This window comes from Rhizoctonia solani, chromosome 7, assembly GCF_016906535.1.
Source record: "Rhizoctonia solani chromosome 7, complete sequence".
In the NCBI taxonomy this organism is placed as follows: Eukaryota; Fungi; Basidiomycota; class Agaricomycetes; order Cantharellales; family Ceratobasidiaceae; genus Rhizoctonia; species Rhizoctonia solani.
This window is the reverse complement of record NC_057376.1, coordinates 1,984,875-2,004,326: the sequence shown is the minus strand read 5'-3', so window position 1 is coordinate 2,004,326 and position 19,452 is coordinate 1,984,875. Positions and strand designations below refer to the sequence as shown.

Sequence of the window (19,452 nt, the reverse complement as noted above, 5' to 3'; positions counted from 1 at the left end):
GAACAATTGCAAGGGCTTTGACTGGAGTTCACCCGCGACCAACGGGTTCCAAGGAAACAAAAGGTGTGTGGCTGTGTTGCCATGATTACAGATTATCCCTAACTTGCCCATGGATTTGTGCCTCAACTTGACTTCCATCTCGGCTCGGCTTGCTCGTCTGTTTCCCATGCCCGCACTCGTTAAATACCTGTAGAACCTGTTAGAAGTATAGATTTCTCTCTTATCTACTTGATGCCGACCGTGACCCACCTACGCTGGCTGTTGGTTGCGGGATTGCTAGGAGCTGGCACCGTTGGTGCTCGGCGAGACGTGTTATGTGAATAATCGGCTCGATCCGAGGTTGCCGTGCTGACGACTGGTTTTTATTCTGTGGACAGTTACCTCGGCCGTAACATACTGTGCACCTCCCGAGAACGTACTTGTACAAGAGCTTGACATTCGATACTACAAAGAGAATGCGTCGGGTGTTCGATGTAAGTCCTGTTGCTTTAGTTATTGGCCCTCTTAATAACCTATTATAGGTGACGGCCTCTTTACGTGACGATTTACGAGTATCTCTCTCCCTCAATTTGACCGTATATGGCATGCAACCAGTTTCTCTCGATCTTAATCTGTGCGACCTTGCTTCAGCAGTTTGCCCTCTCCCTCTTTACAACTTTTCTGGCCAAGGAACTCTTCCTATACCTGATTCGTTTTCATCAAAAATTCCTACCATTGGTTACACCGTCCCCGACCTTGAGGCATATGCGCAGCTCGAGTTGCTACGGGTAGACACAGGAGAGGTTGCCGCGTGTGTAAGCGCGACACTCTCCAATGGCTGGAGCATGCGACAGCCCGGAGCTACCTGGTCCGCAGTCGGTGTCGTATTATTCAGCATTGTGACCAGTGCATTATGGTCCATGTCAAAAGCCAAATGGAGGGGAACGGAGAGAGCGGGAATTGGGCTGACAAGGAACTATGGAGGGTGGTGGATATTGTTTCCTTTGTGCAAATGATTGGAATCAGTGCATTGCTAAATCTGAATTATCGTAAGTTAGTTTCTTTGGATTTCAGAGCATGACACATCCTCCCGTCATTTGAATTCAAATCCTGCTGCGCCTTCGTCATCTCTCGTTCATATTTTCTCGACCTGGTGGCCGAGCTCTCTATTCCCGTCTCTGATGCGGCTTACTGACGGACTTCTCACACAGCTTCGGCATACCGAGCGTTTGCCGAAAACTCCCCTGGGTGCTTCTCTTGACTGGTCCCATCCCGTCCCAATCAGCCATTGACCACCTTCGCCAACGAACCGGTGCACGACTAGGAGATGATGCTCTTCCAACTGATGAGTACGTGAATCGCAGACTTAGTCCCTACAACCAAAATTTGGCCCTTGGTTCTGTGCAGGCGGTAGCTCAGAATGTCGACTTAGGAAATAACTATGGATACTCATTTACCTCGACGAACGCAACCGGCCTCGGCGTATTGAATAGTGCGCTCGAGAAACGAGTTTTTATCAATCCTGCAACCGTAACCGAAGCTGATGCTCTCCCCGGAGGCGTGCCGGTATATGTCAACGGGGCCGGGGTAGCCACGGCAAATGCATTTTTGGGCGTTTTCTTTGAATGGCTGGTCATTGGGGCTATTGTACTTGGTGTCTGCATTGCCTACCAGTTGTGGAAACGGACTATCGGTGCTCGAACTCGCCTTGCTGGAAAGGGACAGATATCATCAGAAAGTCTGGTACCTCGCGTCAGTAATATGCTTCATGGCATGTTCCTCCGCCTGGCGCTGGTCCTCATATTGCCCGTCACCGTATTTACGATGTACCAATGGACCCTACGTGATTCCTGGCTCGCGACTCTCCTTAGCGTCATATGCATCCTAACGACTTGGGCCGGTCTTGGCTGGACTTGGTTCAAACTCTCCCTCAATTCTCGCTCACTCGATGATACTCGTCGCCTCGCAGCCCTCCGACCTTCCTTTCCTATGATCGCCCTCTTGACTATTCCCATTTTCATTACATCTGTCTTTGTTGCATTTGCATCCCGCTCCGGAACAGCTCAAGTAGCTGGGATCCTCGCTATTGAAATTCTTTCTCTGGGCGCAGCGATTTTCATCAGGTGGCAAGCTCGGCGCCGAGAACGCGACTTGATCCTAAACGCCACGCCTGAGTCGCCTGTACCCAATCTTCCTACGCCATTTATTCCTCCCCCGACCCGGATGGGAATCACTCTCCGTTGGTTCCGTGTCGTTGCGATGGGATTAATGATTCCATTTATTGAGAGCCTAGGAGTGAAGCCTATTCCCAGGACAGTAATCGGGATTGTTACCGCTGCGGTATGGGGATTGGGGTTGTAATTATATTCGCATATTTGGTCTGGAGTACCGTTCAGTTCTTTAGGCGGAAACGAGTTGACTCGAGCTCGCCTCACGGGGCATCTACCGACCGTATTGCGGAGAAGGGGGTTGCGTCGCCCGCGTCTGCAATCGCGGAGCCACTTTCACCAACTCAGCCCGACCGGACCAACTCAGGCCACACGTTGTACTATGACGCGCATACAGGCGCTACGCCGGCCCCGGGACTTGGCGCGTCAGACGGCTACTTTGTCCAACGGCCTGCACAATAGATTTTTCTTCTTTTTTTGTTTGTTTCTTTTTCGACGTACCCGTGTTCGCAATCATTGGACTTTCACTATATCCTTGTTTGTTTGTTTGCTACTCTCCTACATCGTCTCACTGTCTCTTGAACTCGATAGATGTAAACTTATCTTTGTAATTAGTCAGCAGAGCTGGACCCAATTGAGTCAATTTGTAATGCATCATTTTGCAGCTAGATTTATTGGGAAGGGGAGATGCAAGTCGACCAAGTCTAGTACAAACTGGCTCGCACGACAGGTATACCAGTCGGTGTCTCGGCCCAACCCGATCCTAACCTATGACGAACCAAGGCAAAAGATCCATATGTCAAACAGCGTTCTGGAGCTGGACCGATGGGGTGGCTTATCGTGCTCGGAGCGCTTTCAAGCTAATCGAAATTGACAAAAAATTCAGAATTCTTCGTCCCGGGCAGGTGGTTTGTGATCTTGGTGCTGCACCGGGAGGTAAGTCTCGAATACCAACAACCTATGACTAACAATCGTCGCAACCTCGTCCGCGATAGGATGACCCAGGTCGCCGCTCAGAGAATTAACTAGTTTCTAAACCGGAACCAGAAGATGGGCCACCTACTTCTGAAGAAAACGAAGTGCCTCCTGTCGCGAGACGACAGGCATCCAAGTTAATTGCCGTTGACCTCTTGTCAATCCAACCCATTTCGGGAGTCCATATTCTCCGAGGTGACTTTACTTCTCAATTTACTCAGCAAAGGGTATCGGAGCTTGTAGGAGACCGAAGGGTGGACGTTGTTTTGTCTGATATGTGCGCGAACCTCAGTGGTACGTCATGTTATTGTCGCTTCGTAACATGAGCTATCCGTTTGTCAATCCAACCCATTTCGGGAGTCCATATTCTCCGAGGTGACTTTACTTCTCAATTTACTCAGCAAAGGGTATCGGAGCTTGTAGGAGACGAAGGGACGTTGTTTTGTCTGATATGTGCGCGACCTCAGTGGTACGTCATGTTATTTCGCTTCGTACATGAGCTTCCGTCGAAACGATGTGTGGCGTAGGAAATACTATCAAGGATACCGAATCTTCCCTTGAACTTTGTCAATGGCATTTGGTTTTGCCATGAGCATATGAAGATTGGCGCTGATGGTGATCACAAGTCGGGTATCTTGGTGTAAGTTCCTATTTTCCTAGAACAGTAGGACCTGAGAACTGAGCGAGTATCCCATTTCAGGATGAAATATTTTGAGAATCCTACGCTTTTAGAGTTTATGCGTGATAGACTCAAACCAACATTTAGTAATGTAGGCCCTGATTTAATAGCTCAGTCCTTCGATGATTCATAACAGGCTAGGTAAAACACTTCGCCTTGAGGCATCCCGCTCCGAATCAAAAGAGGATATTTCTTGTGCACTGGATTCCGTGGATGAATAGACGGATCGGCCTTAGATTCTCGACAAATCATTTCATAGCACTGCCGTCTGGCTCGGTTCATGTGGTGCATTTAGGAATCGAGATTCGATTAGATGATCAAGTGTGCATCCTATCTCTTGCTTGCAAAGTTATTCGGGCACCGCATCGACATGACGAGGTTGTTTCAGGAATAAAGCCTCGCGATAAAACTTTAACTCTGAGTCATATATAAGTGAGAAAACTTTCGGCGTCTCATAAAGCCAGCAAAACCATACCTCTAATGGAGTTTCTAATATCATCAGGGGCACTGAAGGCTATAAGTTCTAAAATTTCACGATATGGATATTGCTACCCTACCGATGGTTGCTTTCATGGGGAGAATTTCTTTCCATCGTTGTGTAACGCTGGGATACCAACGCCTACAGAGCTCCTAAGGTGCAAGAATTTAGGCTTCAATACGGCAAAATACTCAAAAAAAGGGTACCTTCAGTGTGCTAACGTCTCTCCTGACCAGTCAAAAACTGCTCAAAATACCTTTCAATATAGCGTACCAACAATCCTGAATCAATCTTCATTTAACATGAGGGCGTTTTTTTTTTAATAAAAAAATAAATCAGTGGGGCACCTGTAATGCAGATGATCCAGGATGACGTTCCATATCGGCAATCCATTGTTTTCGATGACGTCAGGCCCCGTTGCATGGAGGAATATTGCGTCAAAATGGACACTACTTCCGGCCAGTACCGCCATACGAGGCTCTGATACCCAACGCTGAATGTATCCGAGGACGGCCTAGCCACCTCCTCTGGAGTATGCGTAGATTCCTGGGTTGCCTTGACCAGACCAGTCTATATATTGTAAGCCAATAGCTGGGTACAATGGATATACTCGCTCAAGAGACCTTGGTATGCTGGTTTAAGCACTATTCATCCATTCTGTACGCTAGTTTAGTACTCCCGTATAGAACGGATACCACGACCCTCACTCGTTTAGTGCCTCAGGACCAGACTTCACAACGTAATGACACCCTTGTTCGTCAATTAAATCGAGATTCCCATTGGTGATAAGGACGGCAATTTCCAAGATTCTGTATGTCTTTGCGTCAAGACCGGTTGTCTAAAATGCGAAGTATTATAATTAATATCCAGCTAGATAGTAACTTACCTCAAGGTCAACTCGAATTAATGGGCCATCGCTGAAGCCGAGGGATGTCATTTGATCAGATCTACCTTGATCACGTGCAAAGTGTTTTTGAAGATATTTCCAACTCGACTTATGCCTCAGTCTGGCGCGTTCGTATATGTGATGGTAGATTCTGCCTGCAGTACAAGTGAGGGCAGCGCTGCCAAGTTACATGATAAAACCTCCCTGGCATTGAAGATTTCCTATTTAATTAGAAAGACTCATTAGTTATGCCAGATATTTAAATAAATCATATAAAGTTGTGAGGCATGATGCGTCATTCACTTTCAGGAATCTAACTCTCATCTTTTCAGAGTCCTATACTTTAGCCAGCTCGAGTCATTCCTGGGTGGCTTACATGATACTCGCTCCGATATCCACCTTGATGGTGTCAACGATTCCCCAAATTCACCATCCGGATTATCGGCTAATAGGGTAGATCCAGAGGTTACATGGTGTCTCTTCTTACTTGCAAGATCCCGAGTCTCGTTTTAATTTACAGCTCACTCGCTTTATACACTGGCTGAGGAGAGTGACATCAAAATGGCGAACACATCATTTGAAGATAGTATTACGGTAAAACCTCAGTTCTGAGGTAGGTCAGTTGTCAAGCTATTATTCGTTTGCGATATCAATAGCTTACCGTCAATCGAATCCTGAATATCATCCAATGCACTGAAGGATAATTAGTAAACCACCAGACGATTACAGAAAGCCGAAATGACATACCGATGCGCTGATTCTTTTTTTGTCTGTTCTTTGTATTTCTTTGCTACATCCGGATACCAACTGCAGCATAGTTCCTAAAGTAACACTTACTCAAACAACTTTTCTTATATATATAAATGACCGACCTTGATAGTGCTAACGTCTACCAAATTTGACCTCTTTTAATAATGTTTATTTGCACCTTTCCTACGACACATACCAACTATACTAAAATAAGTTTAGCCCAAAAAGCGTAGCGTAAGACCTGTGTAATGCTCATACCGGTAATGAAGGTGCTCTATTATACCACTCCAGACACCCTTCGGAAAGCCTATTGAATCTGGCCCTTTCGCCCTCAGAAACATCGCGTCGGCGTGCACAGTGTTACCAGCCAGCAATGCTGTATGCGGCTCTGGTACCCAACGTTTGATGTACTCTAGAACGTGCTCTGCCACTTCAACTGGCGAGTGAGGTGAGTCGATCGCTTCTTGGGTTAGACCAGACTGTCCAGTGAGCGCTATGATAGTTAGAATATTTTAATAGCAATCCCCTTCTGGTAAATATCTCACCTTTCCGTGCTGGTTCACACACCATTCGCCCATGCTAGAAAGAGATCAGCTATGTAGTGATGACACGGCTTATACCCCTCACTTGTCCAAAACGTGTTTATCTGTCTTCACAACATATTGGCACCCAGCTTTATCCACCAGATCTAAGTTTCCGTTTGTTATCAATACGGCGATTTCAATTATTCTGTCGGTCTCGGGGTTGAGACCAGTCATCTGTGTAGCAAAGGGTGAACGGAGCTATTGAAGATTGAACCATAATTATCTTACCTCGCAATCAATCCATACCAGAGGTCTGCCTTGAAATCCGAGGGCACTCATTACCGATATCGTAACTTTTCACACAACTTGTAAATCGGGATGGAACTGAACGGCCGAACAGATGTCGTTGAGTCCTTTTTGATCGCCGATCGTAGATCGCTTGGTTCGCATATGTCACGTGAACGGCCCATTTCTGGGTTGAACAAAGACATGTCGCCAGCCGGCACTTGAATGAGCAATACGCTTCTAGGTGCGGGAACTCTGGAGCCTCTTGATACCATTTACTACCAGTAATTCCACTTCACCGTAACCTTATGATCTCTTTCGAATGCCATTTCTCCTGAGGCTCAGCCTGTGTGGCTTTGATTTCGTATTGAACTTGTACTCAACTTTCGTCGTAGGAGTCGGTAGATACACTTGCCCGCCTGCTGGCCCATTCTTACTTAAATCCGAAGAACAACATCGCGTTTGACCAATCTATTTGCTTGCACCCCGTGGATTGAGGAGTGCCGTCTTCTCCGACTTCGACATCGCATCGTCCCGCCACTTCTCGGGCTGTCGGGTGCTCTTACTAGGTATAGTCTGGCAAAGCTGGAAGCTGACTTTAGTAAACTTGTTATCGGAAGTTTCTAATATTAACGTACACTGCATGGATTCGTTTCCCCCTTCGAGCCGCGCGCAAACTGGAGCGTGGATAGGCATTTAAAGGAGTTATAAATTCTGCCTCCCACGACAAACCGTCTACTCGTCTCAGTCCCTTGTCATGATTGCAACTACTTTTGTGCCTGTCGTGTTTCTGGTGGTCTCGGCGGCCGGCGCTGCAACTCAGAATGGAGTATTTGAACTTCCAATTGGCTTTGGTCAGGGCAGACATGACGATCAATATGGTATGACGCCCATAATGCACCAAAGTAACTCGCTGAACTGGTACCATAGCCACCGTTGATGGGATCTTTGACGGCCAAACTATGCCTTTGCTGCTCGATACTGGCTCCTCCGACACTTTTATCGCATCCGATAAATGTACCGTCTGTGATGCATACAATACATTCGAGATCAAGCCAACCACAAATATTTCAGTGCGTAGCCATAATGTCCTTCAAATACACCCCAATTCAACGTGAAAATTAGGACAAAGAATTCGGGACGACTGTTGGCGAAGGGTCCGTCTCTGGACCGATGGCGTTTCTTGATACGAATCTAGGAGGACTTGTGCTACCCCAACAGCCCATTGGTAGGTGCTCCTATTTCCTACAAGCAATTTACGATGACCGATTTCTTGTGTAGGATTGGTGAACTATTCGATTTCTCATCAATATCAAAACCGTTCATTCAGTGGTTTGCTCGGGCTTGCTCAACTTAACATCAGTCGCTTGTGGTACTTTGACCAAGGTTAATATCTTTGTTTTATTATCTTTTGACTCGGATCTGAATCGTTGGGATAGAATATCCTATTCTTACGACGGCAATCCAGAAAAGCAAGTTACGAAACCCCAGGTACGTACCGAGAGGCGATATTCTTCGAACATTGTTCTATCTTTGATATGATATTCAGGGTCGGGCTATCACTTCCGCGCTGGGGAGACTCGTCTCGCCAAACTGGCAAACTTACTCTGGGCAAGTCAGAACTATTTATCTGTAAAGGTTCAATAATTAATCACCTGGTTTTTGGTGCAGGTGGCATCGATCCAGATATTCCCACAGAATCAATTCAGTGAGTATTTATTGGAGCGGTCGCTCAAACACATGTCACAACTTACTTCTAGCTATTTCGACACTGTCAACGTCACCAATTATAACTACGAAGGCCTCCCTCTCACTCGTCAATTTTGGAACGCTAACATCACCTCGCTCCGTTTCAATGGGCAAGATATCCCACTTTTCGGTTGTGAGTAAAAACTATCAGATGTACCGTCGTTTCGGGGACCTATCACTTTTATATAGCCCTGACAGAAGGACTGTCCATCGGACTGTTGGATACTGGTGCGAGTGATGTCATGTGTCGCCCTGGCTCTCTCGACGCAATTGTCGCTGCAATCAACGGAACCAAGCACAGCAACGGGCATGATATCTTTATTGAATGCGATAAGCCTCAGATCATGGAATTCCAATTCGGGTGAGTGATTTATCAATAGGCATTAGTCCACCTGCTAAACCAAGATACGAATACTCAGGGATAAGTGGTACCCCATCAATCCTATTGATCTCATTACGCCTGGTGTCACCGCAGACTATAATGGAACAACCTTGTATGTTAAGCATTGTACTCTATCTGCTCTCAGATTCTCAAGTCACATCGTTCTAGCTGTCGTGCATCTCTTGGGTCCTGGAGCCGTACTGGCGGGGACTGCATTATTGGCCTTCCTTTCTTCCGTAACGTAAGGATTTCCTCTGATTTTAGGCCGTTTCAACCAGGCTCATCCTATTTCCTTAGGTCTATGCTGTCCTTGACTATGTAGACTCTAACTTCCAGCCCCAACCGCGAGTTGGATTGGCGTCAACTACCAACCTCGAGCAAGCATTGAAAGAATTCCCCAGCAAGTGGCAAACTAGAATGGCTTAAATGGACACCATGGGCTATGGAACTTAATTCGTTTATACACATTGCGTTCTTCATGTTGAAAATAGCCTCATGTGCGCAATGTAATTACTTTAAACTGCAATCGCGAGCAACCGCACATTTATCAATTGCCCCGCATTATGATGTCATGTGACCTTCGGCAAGCCCACCGTATTTATGGGTGTATGCGCTTAAAAAGAAGAGAATCCAAGTGAGCTGGCAGCTTCCCATTCTTAAATAAATACCAGAATAGCACCTCCTTTTGAAACGCATCAAATCAAGAATCAGTAGTTGCCCAACCCAAGCTAACTATATGGGTTTTGAAGACTCATATTCACATGGTGGAAACTTCGAATTGGCCATGTTGCGTTAATCGTGAAGCCTCGTGTGTAAAATACAATACTCTCCTAAGATACCTTCGCATGGATATCACGAAGAACGTAGCGATAGCAGCACTCGTGACCTGTGATAATGCGAAGTTACGCCTTGAGAGTCAGCAGCCCCACCCAATTTCTTAGATATAAAACTTAATAGAGAGTCCAACTCTGGTGCCCATTAGCTACCATCCATCTTCGATGCGTTTTCTTGCTGCTCTTTCACTCCTTCCTTCCATCGCCTATGCGGCAACATGGCATACGGTCGAGTGGGATGCACCCAAATTCACTGCGCTCTCTGGAGATTTTGTGATCCCTAAACTTCCCTCCGCCGGTGGAACCCCTTATGTTTGGCCGGCACTTCAAAGCTCCAATGGTGTACTTCAGGCAGTTTGTGATGGCAGGTCTGTGTTCATCAATTTACATTTATTTCTAATGTATCGCCTTTGGCCTATCACTTAAATCTGAATTACTAACAGAAAGGGGGCTTGGTGGATCGGCGACGGATTTTATGGTACTCCGAGTTTGCCATGGGGCGCGGGATTCAGTGTAAAACCTGGTATGCACAATCAACCCTGGAAAATACTGTGGTGTATCGTGAACTGTACTAGGGGACGTGGTCCATTTTACGTTCACATCTTCTGGTTCAAACGGAGAAACTTGGACTGCAACATTATCCGGACCAGGATCCGCTACAAGCACCTTTCAAATTTCTGGAAGCACAATGAATCGGTGAGACGATTACCATAAATAAGATTTTTGATTCCTAAAGCGTCATGTCTCGTTTGTATAGGGCCATTTTGGCAGTCGAGGTTGGTAGTCTCCTTCGTCGAAGGCCTTTTAAGGAGAGTCTAACGATGAATTACCATTACAAGTTAACAAATGTGCCATTTAACTTTGGGCCCGTGGTATTCAAGAACCTTGCAATCACTGCGACAACCGCGGCCAGCGGGTGGTGTGGCAAAACAGTATCACTTGGGTATTCCGCCGGCGTAAGCAATGCCTTTTAAAGATTTTTAAAAGTAAACCGCATAACATGTAAACGTAGGAGTACACCGTTACAGGAGCGACCGCCAGTGGGAACACCTGTCGAGTGGCCCAAGTGACCATGCCGAGCAAGGCCTAAGGGATTTTAGGTCTGGGACTAGATCACTATGTAGAATGACCTGTTATGAACTCACGTTACAACTTTCTTCAAACTCATCAAAAAGTTTGTAACGAAGTTATCTGGCACAGCATATATAAAATATCCACGCACGTCCTTGCTATTCAGGGTCTGATGCTGACCCGTTGCCCATTAGAATCGCTCCGCAAACCAGAGAGCTATTGGGCCACGGTCTTGTTGGGCCTATAAATTATTATAATACGTATAACTTGATGTATGCGTATCGTGATGTAAGAGAATGGGATTATAGTCTTATGGAGAAAATCAAACAAAACCCCCCAAGAAAATGCCCGAGATATACAAGACCCAGAACATTATGTCGGAGGAACCCTCGCGGTGTCGGTCAAATACTTCCAACCCCAACTAACTCGGACATGCCAAAGCTCCCCAAGGATTATTATCAATCGCGGGGGCATGATCTCCACACATGGAAGTATCAAGCGACGGGATACATGTCGACCATGCACAAAAGTTATGGGCTAGAACCCTGTTCCGGATATTTGTCCCTCTGCCGGCTTGGTACACACACATTTGCAGATCTAGAGAGCGCTAATGTGCCCTTGGGCTTGTCTGTGAGTCATGGTTAGGATCCATCGTAACAGCATCTTGCTGTCCTTCGTGGATTTACACCTGAAGACACGACCGCCATGCGTGTTTTCATCTCCCAGTCAAAGACAACGTGTACCAAGACAACGTGTTCTCTTGGACTTTTCATTCGGCGATCACTTGAGCAGCTTGGCCTTTGCCTCGCAGATGATATCTTACATAACTTTATATAATGCTCAACATCTTGGGATTCCTTGCTGTCCTTGAACGTGAGACGCCCGTGCCTTGATGAGGTACCCGCTTAGCCGAAAATCATTCGGGGTTAATTATACTAGGAAAGTATATCGTGTGTAAATCGAGACTATAAATATACAATCGGCTCAAAGTTATGTTTGAGAGATATGACCTATGTACGCAGATACAGCTAAGGCACGGCGGCCTTTTAATAGCTGATTGGGGTGCAATATGTGGCATGCTGTGCAGATACCACAAGGGATGCGGGGTATTCTAGACCTTTTTAACCTCCCAAAGTTACCCGGTTCCGGTAAACGTCTCCACCTTAAACCCGATTAAGTTGTGCCGACCAAGATGTGATAAGATTACCCAGGTACTCACGCCAAGAGGTTCAAAAATATACTCAACGGTCAGAGATACCACATTGGTTGGGGCTGCGTATCAAGGCAATGGTCGATGATAGCAACAAATTTAGAAAGGCGTGATTATGTAACACATGCGGTGCCGTGTCGCGGTCGTCTAGCCATAGGCAGTTTTTTTTTTATAATTTCATCATCGGGCTCTTTGTGTCGGTGTTCGGCTCTGCCCGACCTATACAATATGGCAAGGACTTTGGAAATTCCGTAGCAAGGGGCAGAGTGTTAATCATCTGCAATGTGTCGCGCGGAACTTTCGTGTTGAATAGACCAACGTTGAATTTAATTCCAGTTGGGGTTAGTATGACAAATGTTGCCTGCTGATGGGACTCGTGTTCACACCTATTGATTATCCGAATAGTCTGATAACGCGCCGATTGGGAAGGGAGGGGAGCAGAGCCAGTGACCATCCACATCGCATGAGCCCAGGTCGACGCGTTGTGCGAACCAAGCGCGAACAAAGGCGCGTTGCTGTGTGAGCTGTAAGCGCGTCATTGACTTCACACTGCCATATTGAGGCACCGGTGTTTGGTGCCAAGACCTTCCCCGAAAGGATCGGCAAAATCATTTGACACCTGTCACCGTCCTAGACATTGAGTCCTGAGCGCTGTGATTGGAGGATTTGATCAGGTGACAGGGGCCCTAGACGGGCGCTTGATCGAATACGGAAATAAATACAGTGTAGATGGTGAGGAACTTTATTCCCCCCTTTCCTCATTCCCACCTGCCCATCATGCGCAAGTATGCGCCTCTCGCTGTCTTTGCTGCCTCGTCTGTTGTGGCTCTGCCTTCGGTCACTGGACCTGCTCAGATAATCCCAAAGCCAGGCCAGCCTACCAAGTCGGCTCAGTCAAATACATTCGAGGTTGTTGGCGATTCGGGGGTCTCTGCCCAGCAACTCTTCCTCGGCATGCCAAATCAGGTTTTTGTCATCGACAAGACAGAGAGGAATCCAATGCAAGTTGCAGGGCATCCCGCGTGGGCGACATTGTATGATACCGACACGAACCAGGCACGTGCAATGGATATCATCACAAACTCGTTCTGCGCCGGTGGGAACGTACTAGGCAATGGTACATGGCTCAATGTCGGTATGTGAAATACAAACTATATTTGCTTAGTTCTTGGCATTTGCTTACCCCACACTGAATTTCAGGGGGCAATCAAGCAGTCGGTCCCGGTGGCGCCTCGGCTCCTGACCGTGCAGCCCCTTACCGAGGTGTGGATGGTGGTTTATCGTGAGTGTCGGATTTTAGCCATAATTTAGCAGGCTTGTTTACGTAGCCTCTCGCTAGTATGCGTTTCCTTACTCCCAATGCCGACGGCTCTGCGGAATGGATTGATAATCCAGCCCTCTACATGACCAGTCGACGATGGTACCCAACATTGTGTGTCCCATTCATTTTTTTCCCACTTTAATTTCTCACCTTTGTGACGCAGGGAAACGTTGTCTGATGGAACCATGATTATCGTAAGCGCTCAGGGCTTCTTGGCTCTTTGACGTATCTGACCTCTGCCCAATTAGATCGGCGGAAATATGTGGGGAGGTTTTGTCAACGGAGCTGGACAGGTGAGTATTCATTGTGTATCGTCTACATCTGTTGCTCACAATGTATTCAGAATAATCCTACCTACGAGTTCTTCCCATCAAAAGGTGGTGCCGTCGACTTCGAGCTGCTACGAACCACCCTTCCCGCCAACTTGTACCCTCTGACTTGGCTTCTTCCTTCCGATGTCTTGTTTATTCAAACAAACTGGGGAGCCGCAATTTTGGATTACAAGAAGAACGTCCAAAGCAACCTGGATAATATACCCCATGCGTGAGTGCTGAATCTGTTTGTTCAAAGGCCTCAACTTATGTGAATATTAGTGTACGAACTTACCCTGCCTCTGCTGGTACTGCGATGTTACCCTTGACGCCTGCTAATAATTGGACTGCGACAATGATCTTTTGTGGTGGCTCCGATTTGCAACCCAACCAATGGACCGATGGCTCATCCAAGGTCAACGTACCTGCGTCTTCCAGCTGCGTAACCATCACTCCAGATGTTGATGCTGTATGGAAAGACGACGATGACTTGCCTGCTGGTCGTGTTATGGGTAACATGATTCTTTTACCCAACGGAAAGGTGTTCTTTGTTAACGGGTATGCCAGTCTGTCCACGATGAAAAAACTGAACCCATGCTAACATAGTAATTCAGGGCCAACACTGGGACTGCCGGTTACGGAAACGACACATGGGCAGTTGGTCAATCATACGCCGACGAACCGATATTCACGCCATTGATATACGACCCACTCGCTCCCACGGGCAAACGCTGGTCCGACGCCGGTTTGCCAAAGTCTACCATTGCACGCATGTACCACTCTACTGCCACCCTTCTCCCCGATGGCTCGGTCTTGATCTCGGGCTCCAATCCAAACGCCGATTACATTACCAATACCAAATACCCTACCGAGTACGCCGTCGAACGCTACTACCCATCGTACTATTCGATGCGCCGACCCGAACCCGTTGGACTGATGGATCGTCTCAACTATGGTGGCCCGGGATACGATGTGACCTTGTCCCTCGAGGACCTCAGCGGAAACTTGACCAAGATCCAAACCGCCAAGGCTGTCGTCGTTCGTACTGGATTCAGCACGCATGCGATCAACTTTGGGATGCGCCACGTGGAGCTCGATACCAGCTACACCGTCACCCCATTGGATGGTGGTAGCTACAACATCACGCTGCATGTTGCTCAGTTGCCCCCGAACCCTGCCATCCTTGCGCCTGGCCCCGCCTTTTTGTTCATTGTCGTCGACGGAGTTCCGAGCATCGGTCAGATGATCATGGTTGGAAGCGGCAAGATTGGCAAGGACAGTCAAACTGTTGTGGCCAAGACCCAACTTCCACCGAGCAGTCTACCCATCGGAGAGACCAATGGCTCCACGGGAGGTGGCTCATCGGGTGGCAACAACCAAGGCAACACCGCGCCCCAACAAATTGTTGGATGGACGGGTCTGATTGTGGGGTCTATGATCGCCGGACTTGCAGGACTCTTGTAATGGACTTGAACGATCGTACTTTTTGCTTAGTGACACTCATGAACCCTGAATTTAAGATACGTTTGATGTAGTTTTGTTTTATTGTAATGGTGTGACGAGTTTGAACATTTTCTCTTTTTTGGGTTGTTGATTTGATTGGACGTTTATTGTTGTTGGTGTTGTTTCTTTGTATCATTTTTTTCTTTGCTCTTTTAAACGAGCGTATTATGCATCAACCCTTCTATGGCGAGGGACCCTTCCACTTGGTGATATGGGAGGGAGAAATTAGCTCTCAACATATAGAAATAATAATAGTTCTTCACTCTTTCTTAATTAAGCAACATATATAAGAAAAACACGAAAATCGGGTACTCTCTCCAGCTGGCGCGGAACCATCGTGGGCATATGAGTCGTAGCGCGGGGCATCACATGTAGTAATTGACCGAGGGCGGAGGTCGCGGTCACGCGAGTGGTCCAGACGCCATTCCATACTGCGACCTCGGAATGACTTACTGAGCCCGAGTATTCAGCCTATCCTTGTGTTTTCCCAACATCCAACATTCACCCGCCACCCGCCACCCCTCAATTTCTGTCGCATATTCAGTGTTCTATTTGTGTATTACCCATCTTATTATATATCCATTCCTATCATATCTGTGCGGTTCTCTGCCACTCCAAGCCTTCGATCCGGACAGTCTCAGTCTTAGGTGGCCCGACCAGCGCCTCTAGGCCACAGTGGAGGCGGGGATGTGTAGCGGTGGAAGGAATGAATCTCCGCGTATGCGGGCACGTGCTATATATATGCGACTGGGGAGCATACCCCCGTGTACCGCCTACTCCAACGGGCTCCTCTACTTTTACCGCATACAAAACCGCAAAACATACATAACAGCGACCGAAGCATAGGTTAAACACAATCAAGGCCTACCGGCCTCGTCAGATTGAAGTTTTAAGAATGACTGCCATGCATGTGAAACACCAAACTGAAATGAAGTACGATGCTTCCACAGCTCTTCTTTAAAATATTCGTCCATGATAAAGTGCCTTAACTCTAGGTATGATAATTCTCGCGATACTGGCTGTTTGGGGAGTATACGGGATATATCGTTCAGGTTTTGATCCTGAAAATCAAAGTTATTATCTCGCAAGCTTGCTCATGAATATAATACATAACTACATACTTTATTTGGGACTAACGCCCGTATCGCTACGTCGCTATTGTAGGTGTTGTGAATCGAAGCCAAATTGGAAGTGTAACTTAGGTCTTTGAAAAGCGAATGAACATAATCCAGAATGCCGCCGACTTCCAGATCTTCGTTCTCGGCATTTCTCTGGATACCCTGATAGGACTCTTTACTCATAAGTTGCCCGACCAGTTGGCCATGAGTGCATACACCCTGAGATTTTGCCAACGCGACTTTCACGCCGAATTCTATTCCTTTGGTCCTGGCAGATCGATATGCGTCGTCCCATGCATCAGCCCATATTTCCCCCCACGAATTTGACCAAGTTTCTTTGTGTATATCTTCAAGAGTTTTCTTCCACAGTTTTGCTATCCATCCCTGTTCTGAAGATTGTCCAAGGATACGTGGGATAGTAAGCCTCCGCCATTCTTTTTGAACAATGTCGCCATTTTGTCTATGTATAACTTGACGTGCCCGTTTCCATGCGTCATCTTTGTATTCGGATTTTCTGTTGAGACTATTTTCCGTATGCCTGGCTTTGTTCAAGGCTTCGTTAGCATTTTTTCGAGCATCTGCCTTCAATAGATGATAAATAAGTTCGTTAGGAGCCGAATTATTGTCCATCAATGCCGATTGTGATACTTCTTGGGCTGCTGTCTCTTCTTTTTCAATGGATTTCTCTAATCGGGCCCATAGCCATTTGATAAACCTGGTCACGCCTTCGACTGCCTGCTCCTGACTTGATTTAGGGTATGCTCTAGGATGAGTCCGGTTGTGACCTGCATTCCCTTGTGGTTGGCGAGGCTGTGGGTTTATTATCACCTGGGTGACATGTGGGGCGTGTTCGGGAGTGCCATCGGTGGCTGCAGAAGTATTGGCATAGACCGGCCTTTGTTGACCCCGAAAATCTCGTATGGAGCCCTCTACCGCATCCATTCCTGCCTGGAAGGCTTTGGGCCAAATCTCGTTCCAGGCAAGGTGATTCGCAATTTGCCAGTCTGAAATCCAAGCATGGCAATCGCAATCAGCTCCTGGTTGTTGTAAATTAGCTGATTGTTTATGACATTGGGAACCCAATCCTTATAGCGTCTGCTTACCAGTTTGTGGGCCCCTTGAACATTTTAAGCCGGGAGTTATTTTATTCCAGTCGCGCCCAACCAAACCAAAATGGACAAGTTTTGTATCAGTAGCGAACCCTGTGAGTTTACATCGACGCGGAAGATCTCGTTCATCCGTCTGAGAGGAGAGCCGTCGCAAGCTATTTCCGACTACAAGCCAACGTATCAAGAAACGCCAGGTGAGTTTTGTATGCTTGTTCCAAGCTTGATCCCATGCCTTATCAGACGGGGAATTCTCCGCCGATTCCGTAACCTCCACGTGAGCAACTGTAGAATATGCTTCCTTCATAAAATCTTCCCCTGTCCAATTGAGTTTTTTCTTTAAAGCGTTATATGCCATCGTGTATATAAGTTCCCGGACTATGTTTTTGGTTCGGTCAACAAGCGATTTGTCCCAGAAATCGTAGTCGTCGCGTTGTGCCACCTGATAGGCATCCTTCCAGAGATGACCCAATAGAGACTTTGCCTGCAATGACGATCCAGAGGAGAGGGAGATCCTCCGATCCAGGACGTATCTAGTAATATTTAATAAGACTGTAAGTCCGAAAGAACGACTATCGAATTTAGGTTTGCTGTTCGGCAACTTTGGAACATTACAACAAGCGTAGAGTATGGAGCATAGGTCAAGGTGCACATCGCGTTTGAACGTTACAACGATAATCGGTCGAGAGCTAAAGTTTAAAGTTGTGGCTCCCTCAATAGTGGTTGTCGGGTGATCATTGTTGGTACTCGGGCTGTGTCTTGCGGTTCGCTGTATGAGGTATAAAGATCCATTCACTAATGTTACAACAAGCACTGGTAGGGTGGGGCGTCTGCGGGGGCATCTGTGTCCGCGGTAGAGTTCCATTCGAGCTACGTTACGCTCGCCTAAGCCCTTTGCCCAATCAATGACTGGGCCTTCGAGGCGAAGGCGGGTTCCAACAGTTGTCGCCTCGAACTCAAACTTCATATTGCGCACCAAAATGCCCAGGACTAGAAGGGGAGTTCAGTTAAGACCAAAGAGTTACACGAGTCACGAAGGTTTTGCCATTTGGGAGCCCGCATGTTTTGTCGACCGTATTGACGCCGTCGAACATCAAACATGTCAGAGCGGGCGGTGCTCAACGTTCCTTAGAATTCCAGGAACCAAGTGGGCGCGTGGGTCCTGTCTCCAAGAGCGCTTATTATGATACTGGTTGACTACCCGTAAGATACGTGCAAGATCTGGCACGGTCAGAAGGCCAAATAAGCGGTCCGTCGGATCGGATACGGGCCGACTCCGCTCCGATGATCTAGGTAGGACCCCAGACGCATGCACCTCCCATAAGACGGAAGTGGCACAGCCCCGTGGGTGGAGTCTACATTTCTAGACCAAGCGTGATTTGTCTCCTTGACCAATTTGCAATTACACCAACGGACCATAAATGCAATTGTTTTTAACATACAACGTCATATATGAGTATATAAAGAAATAAAAATCAGTAGCCTGTGACATGTCTGGCGTGTTTGGACCCACTACTTGTGTGCGGATGAGGTCCTTGCAAGGTATATGGGGCCACAGAAACAGGGGGCCTTGGAACAATGGTTGTGTTTACATGACCACCCCATTTTTGAGGACGCCAGAGACCATTATTACAAAGGTCAACATTTTATTGTATTTTTGTGCGTTGCATGCATGTGTTACAATGTATTTGTGGTACGTACAAATTGTGGTCTGCATACAAAATGGCTGCCAAGACTGGGCCCTGAGCAGTTTAGAATAATTTAGACTCACTTGCATGTCTGGAAGGGGTCACCCCCCCTTCCAGACTTAGTTGTCTGACCTCACTTCCAGAAGTCTGGAAGGGGGTCCTTGGCGGCTGTTGGGGCGGATGCTAACAAATTTGATTTTCGGCCAGGGTCTTTATTTGCATCTGGAGAGTCTGGAACGTCCGGACGGCTAAATGACGCTCCAGATGCCAGTTTCTACCTTACGGGTAGTTAACCACTAATGGTAAGAGTATAGTGGCTCAAAGAACAGATCTAGATCTCACATCTCCCTAGGCCCTTGTCAAGCCCACCCCACCAGTACCCCTCCCCCACTAAACCCGCCTAAGTTTACCACCCAACCTCCTTCTCCCCTTTCCC

At 47.2% G+C, this 19,452-nt stretch overlaps 6 protein-coding genes across 6 annotated transcripts; 4 read left to right on the top strand and 2 right to left on the bottom strand.

The window, feature by feature from the left end:
* Positions 1 to 455: 455 nt before the first annotated feature.
* Positions 456 to 2,609, top strand: RhiXN_06807 (flavin carrier protein 2; the record flags this gene model as incomplete). Its single annotated transcript, XM_043326623.1, has 5 exons — positions 456 to 473; positions 522 to 794; positions 1,006 to 1,028; positions 1,191 to 2,319; positions 2,376 to 2,609. The coding sequence occupies 5 exons, from the start codon at positions 456 to 458 to the stop codon at positions 2,607 to 2,609; spliced, it is 1,677 nt and encodes a 558-aa protein (XP_043182055.1).
* A 2,373-nt stretch (positions 2,610 to 4,982) lies between these two features.
* On the bottom strand, positions 4,983 to 6,778 carry RhiXN_06806 (RNA exonuclease Rex2; the record flags this gene model as incomplete). Its single annotated transcript, XM_043326622.1, has 10 exons — positions 4,983 to 5,117; positions 5,166 to 5,230; positions 5,827 to 5,858; positions 5,913 to 5,986; positions 6,038 to 6,054; positions 6,112 to 6,119; positions 6,174 to 6,394; positions 6,461 to 6,494; positions 6,543 to 6,673; positions 6,728 to 6,778. 10 exons carry the CDS (start codon positions 6,776 to 6,778, stop codon positions 4,983 to 4,985), a joined length of 768 nt encoding a protein of 255 aa, XP_043182054.1.
* A 703-nt stretch (positions 6,779 to 7,481) lies between these two features.
* On the top strand, positions 7,482 to 9,281 carry RhiXN_06805 (aspartyl protease; the record flags this gene model as incomplete). The annotated part of the gene is made up of 11 exons (XM_043326621.1): positions 7,482 to 7,605; positions 7,655 to 7,797; positions 7,850 to 7,952; positions 8,006 to 8,110; positions 8,164 to 8,215; positions 8,274 to 8,432; positions 8,485 to 8,606; positions 8,663 to 8,834; positions 8,893 to 8,967; positions 9,024 to 9,096; positions 9,153 to 9,281. The coding sequence occupies 11 exons, from the start codon at positions 7,482 to 7,484 to the stop codon at positions 9,279 to 9,281; spliced, it is 1,257 nt and encodes a 418-aa protein (XP_043182053.1).
* Positions 9,282 to 9,853: 572 nt separating this feature from the next.
* RhiXN_06804 (uncharacterized protein) lies at positions 9,854 to 10,778 on the top strand (the record flags this gene model as incomplete). Its single annotated transcript, XM_043326620.1, has 6 exons — positions 9,854 to 10,056; positions 10,132 to 10,211; positions 10,264 to 10,384; positions 10,446 to 10,464; positions 10,528 to 10,644; positions 10,701 to 10,778. The coding sequence occupies 6 exons, from the start codon at positions 9,854 to 9,856 to the stop codon at positions 10,776 to 10,778; spliced, it is 618 nt and encodes a 205-aa protein (XP_043182052.1).
* A 1,968-nt stretch (positions 10,779 to 12,746) lies between these two features.
* On the top strand, positions 12,747 to 15,065 carry RhiXN_06803 (glyoxal oxidase; the record flags this gene model as incomplete). The annotated part of the gene is made up of 8 exons (XM_043326619.1): positions 12,747 to 13,104; positions 13,170 to 13,251; positions 13,309 to 13,401; positions 13,454 to 13,484; positions 13,539 to 13,583; positions 13,634 to 13,833; positions 13,884 to 14,159; positions 14,216 to 15,065. 8 exons carry the CDS (start codon positions 12,747 to 12,749, stop codon positions 15,063 to 15,065), a joined length of 1,935 nt encoding a protein of 644 aa, XP_043182051.1.
* Positions 15,066 to 15,961: 896 nt separating this feature from the next.
* On the bottom strand, positions 15,962 to 18,429 carry RhiXN_06802 (Dystrophin; the record flags this gene model as incomplete). Its single annotated transcript, XM_043326618.1, has 4 exons — positions 15,962 to 16,165; positions 16,226 to 17,259; positions 17,326 to 18,318; positions 18,354 to 18,429. The coding sequence occupies 4 exons, from the start codon at positions 18,427 to 18,429 to the stop codon at positions 15,962 to 15,964; spliced, it is 2,307 nt and encodes a 768-aa protein (XP_043182050.1).
* Positions 18,430 to 19,452: the final 1,023 nt, after the last annotated feature.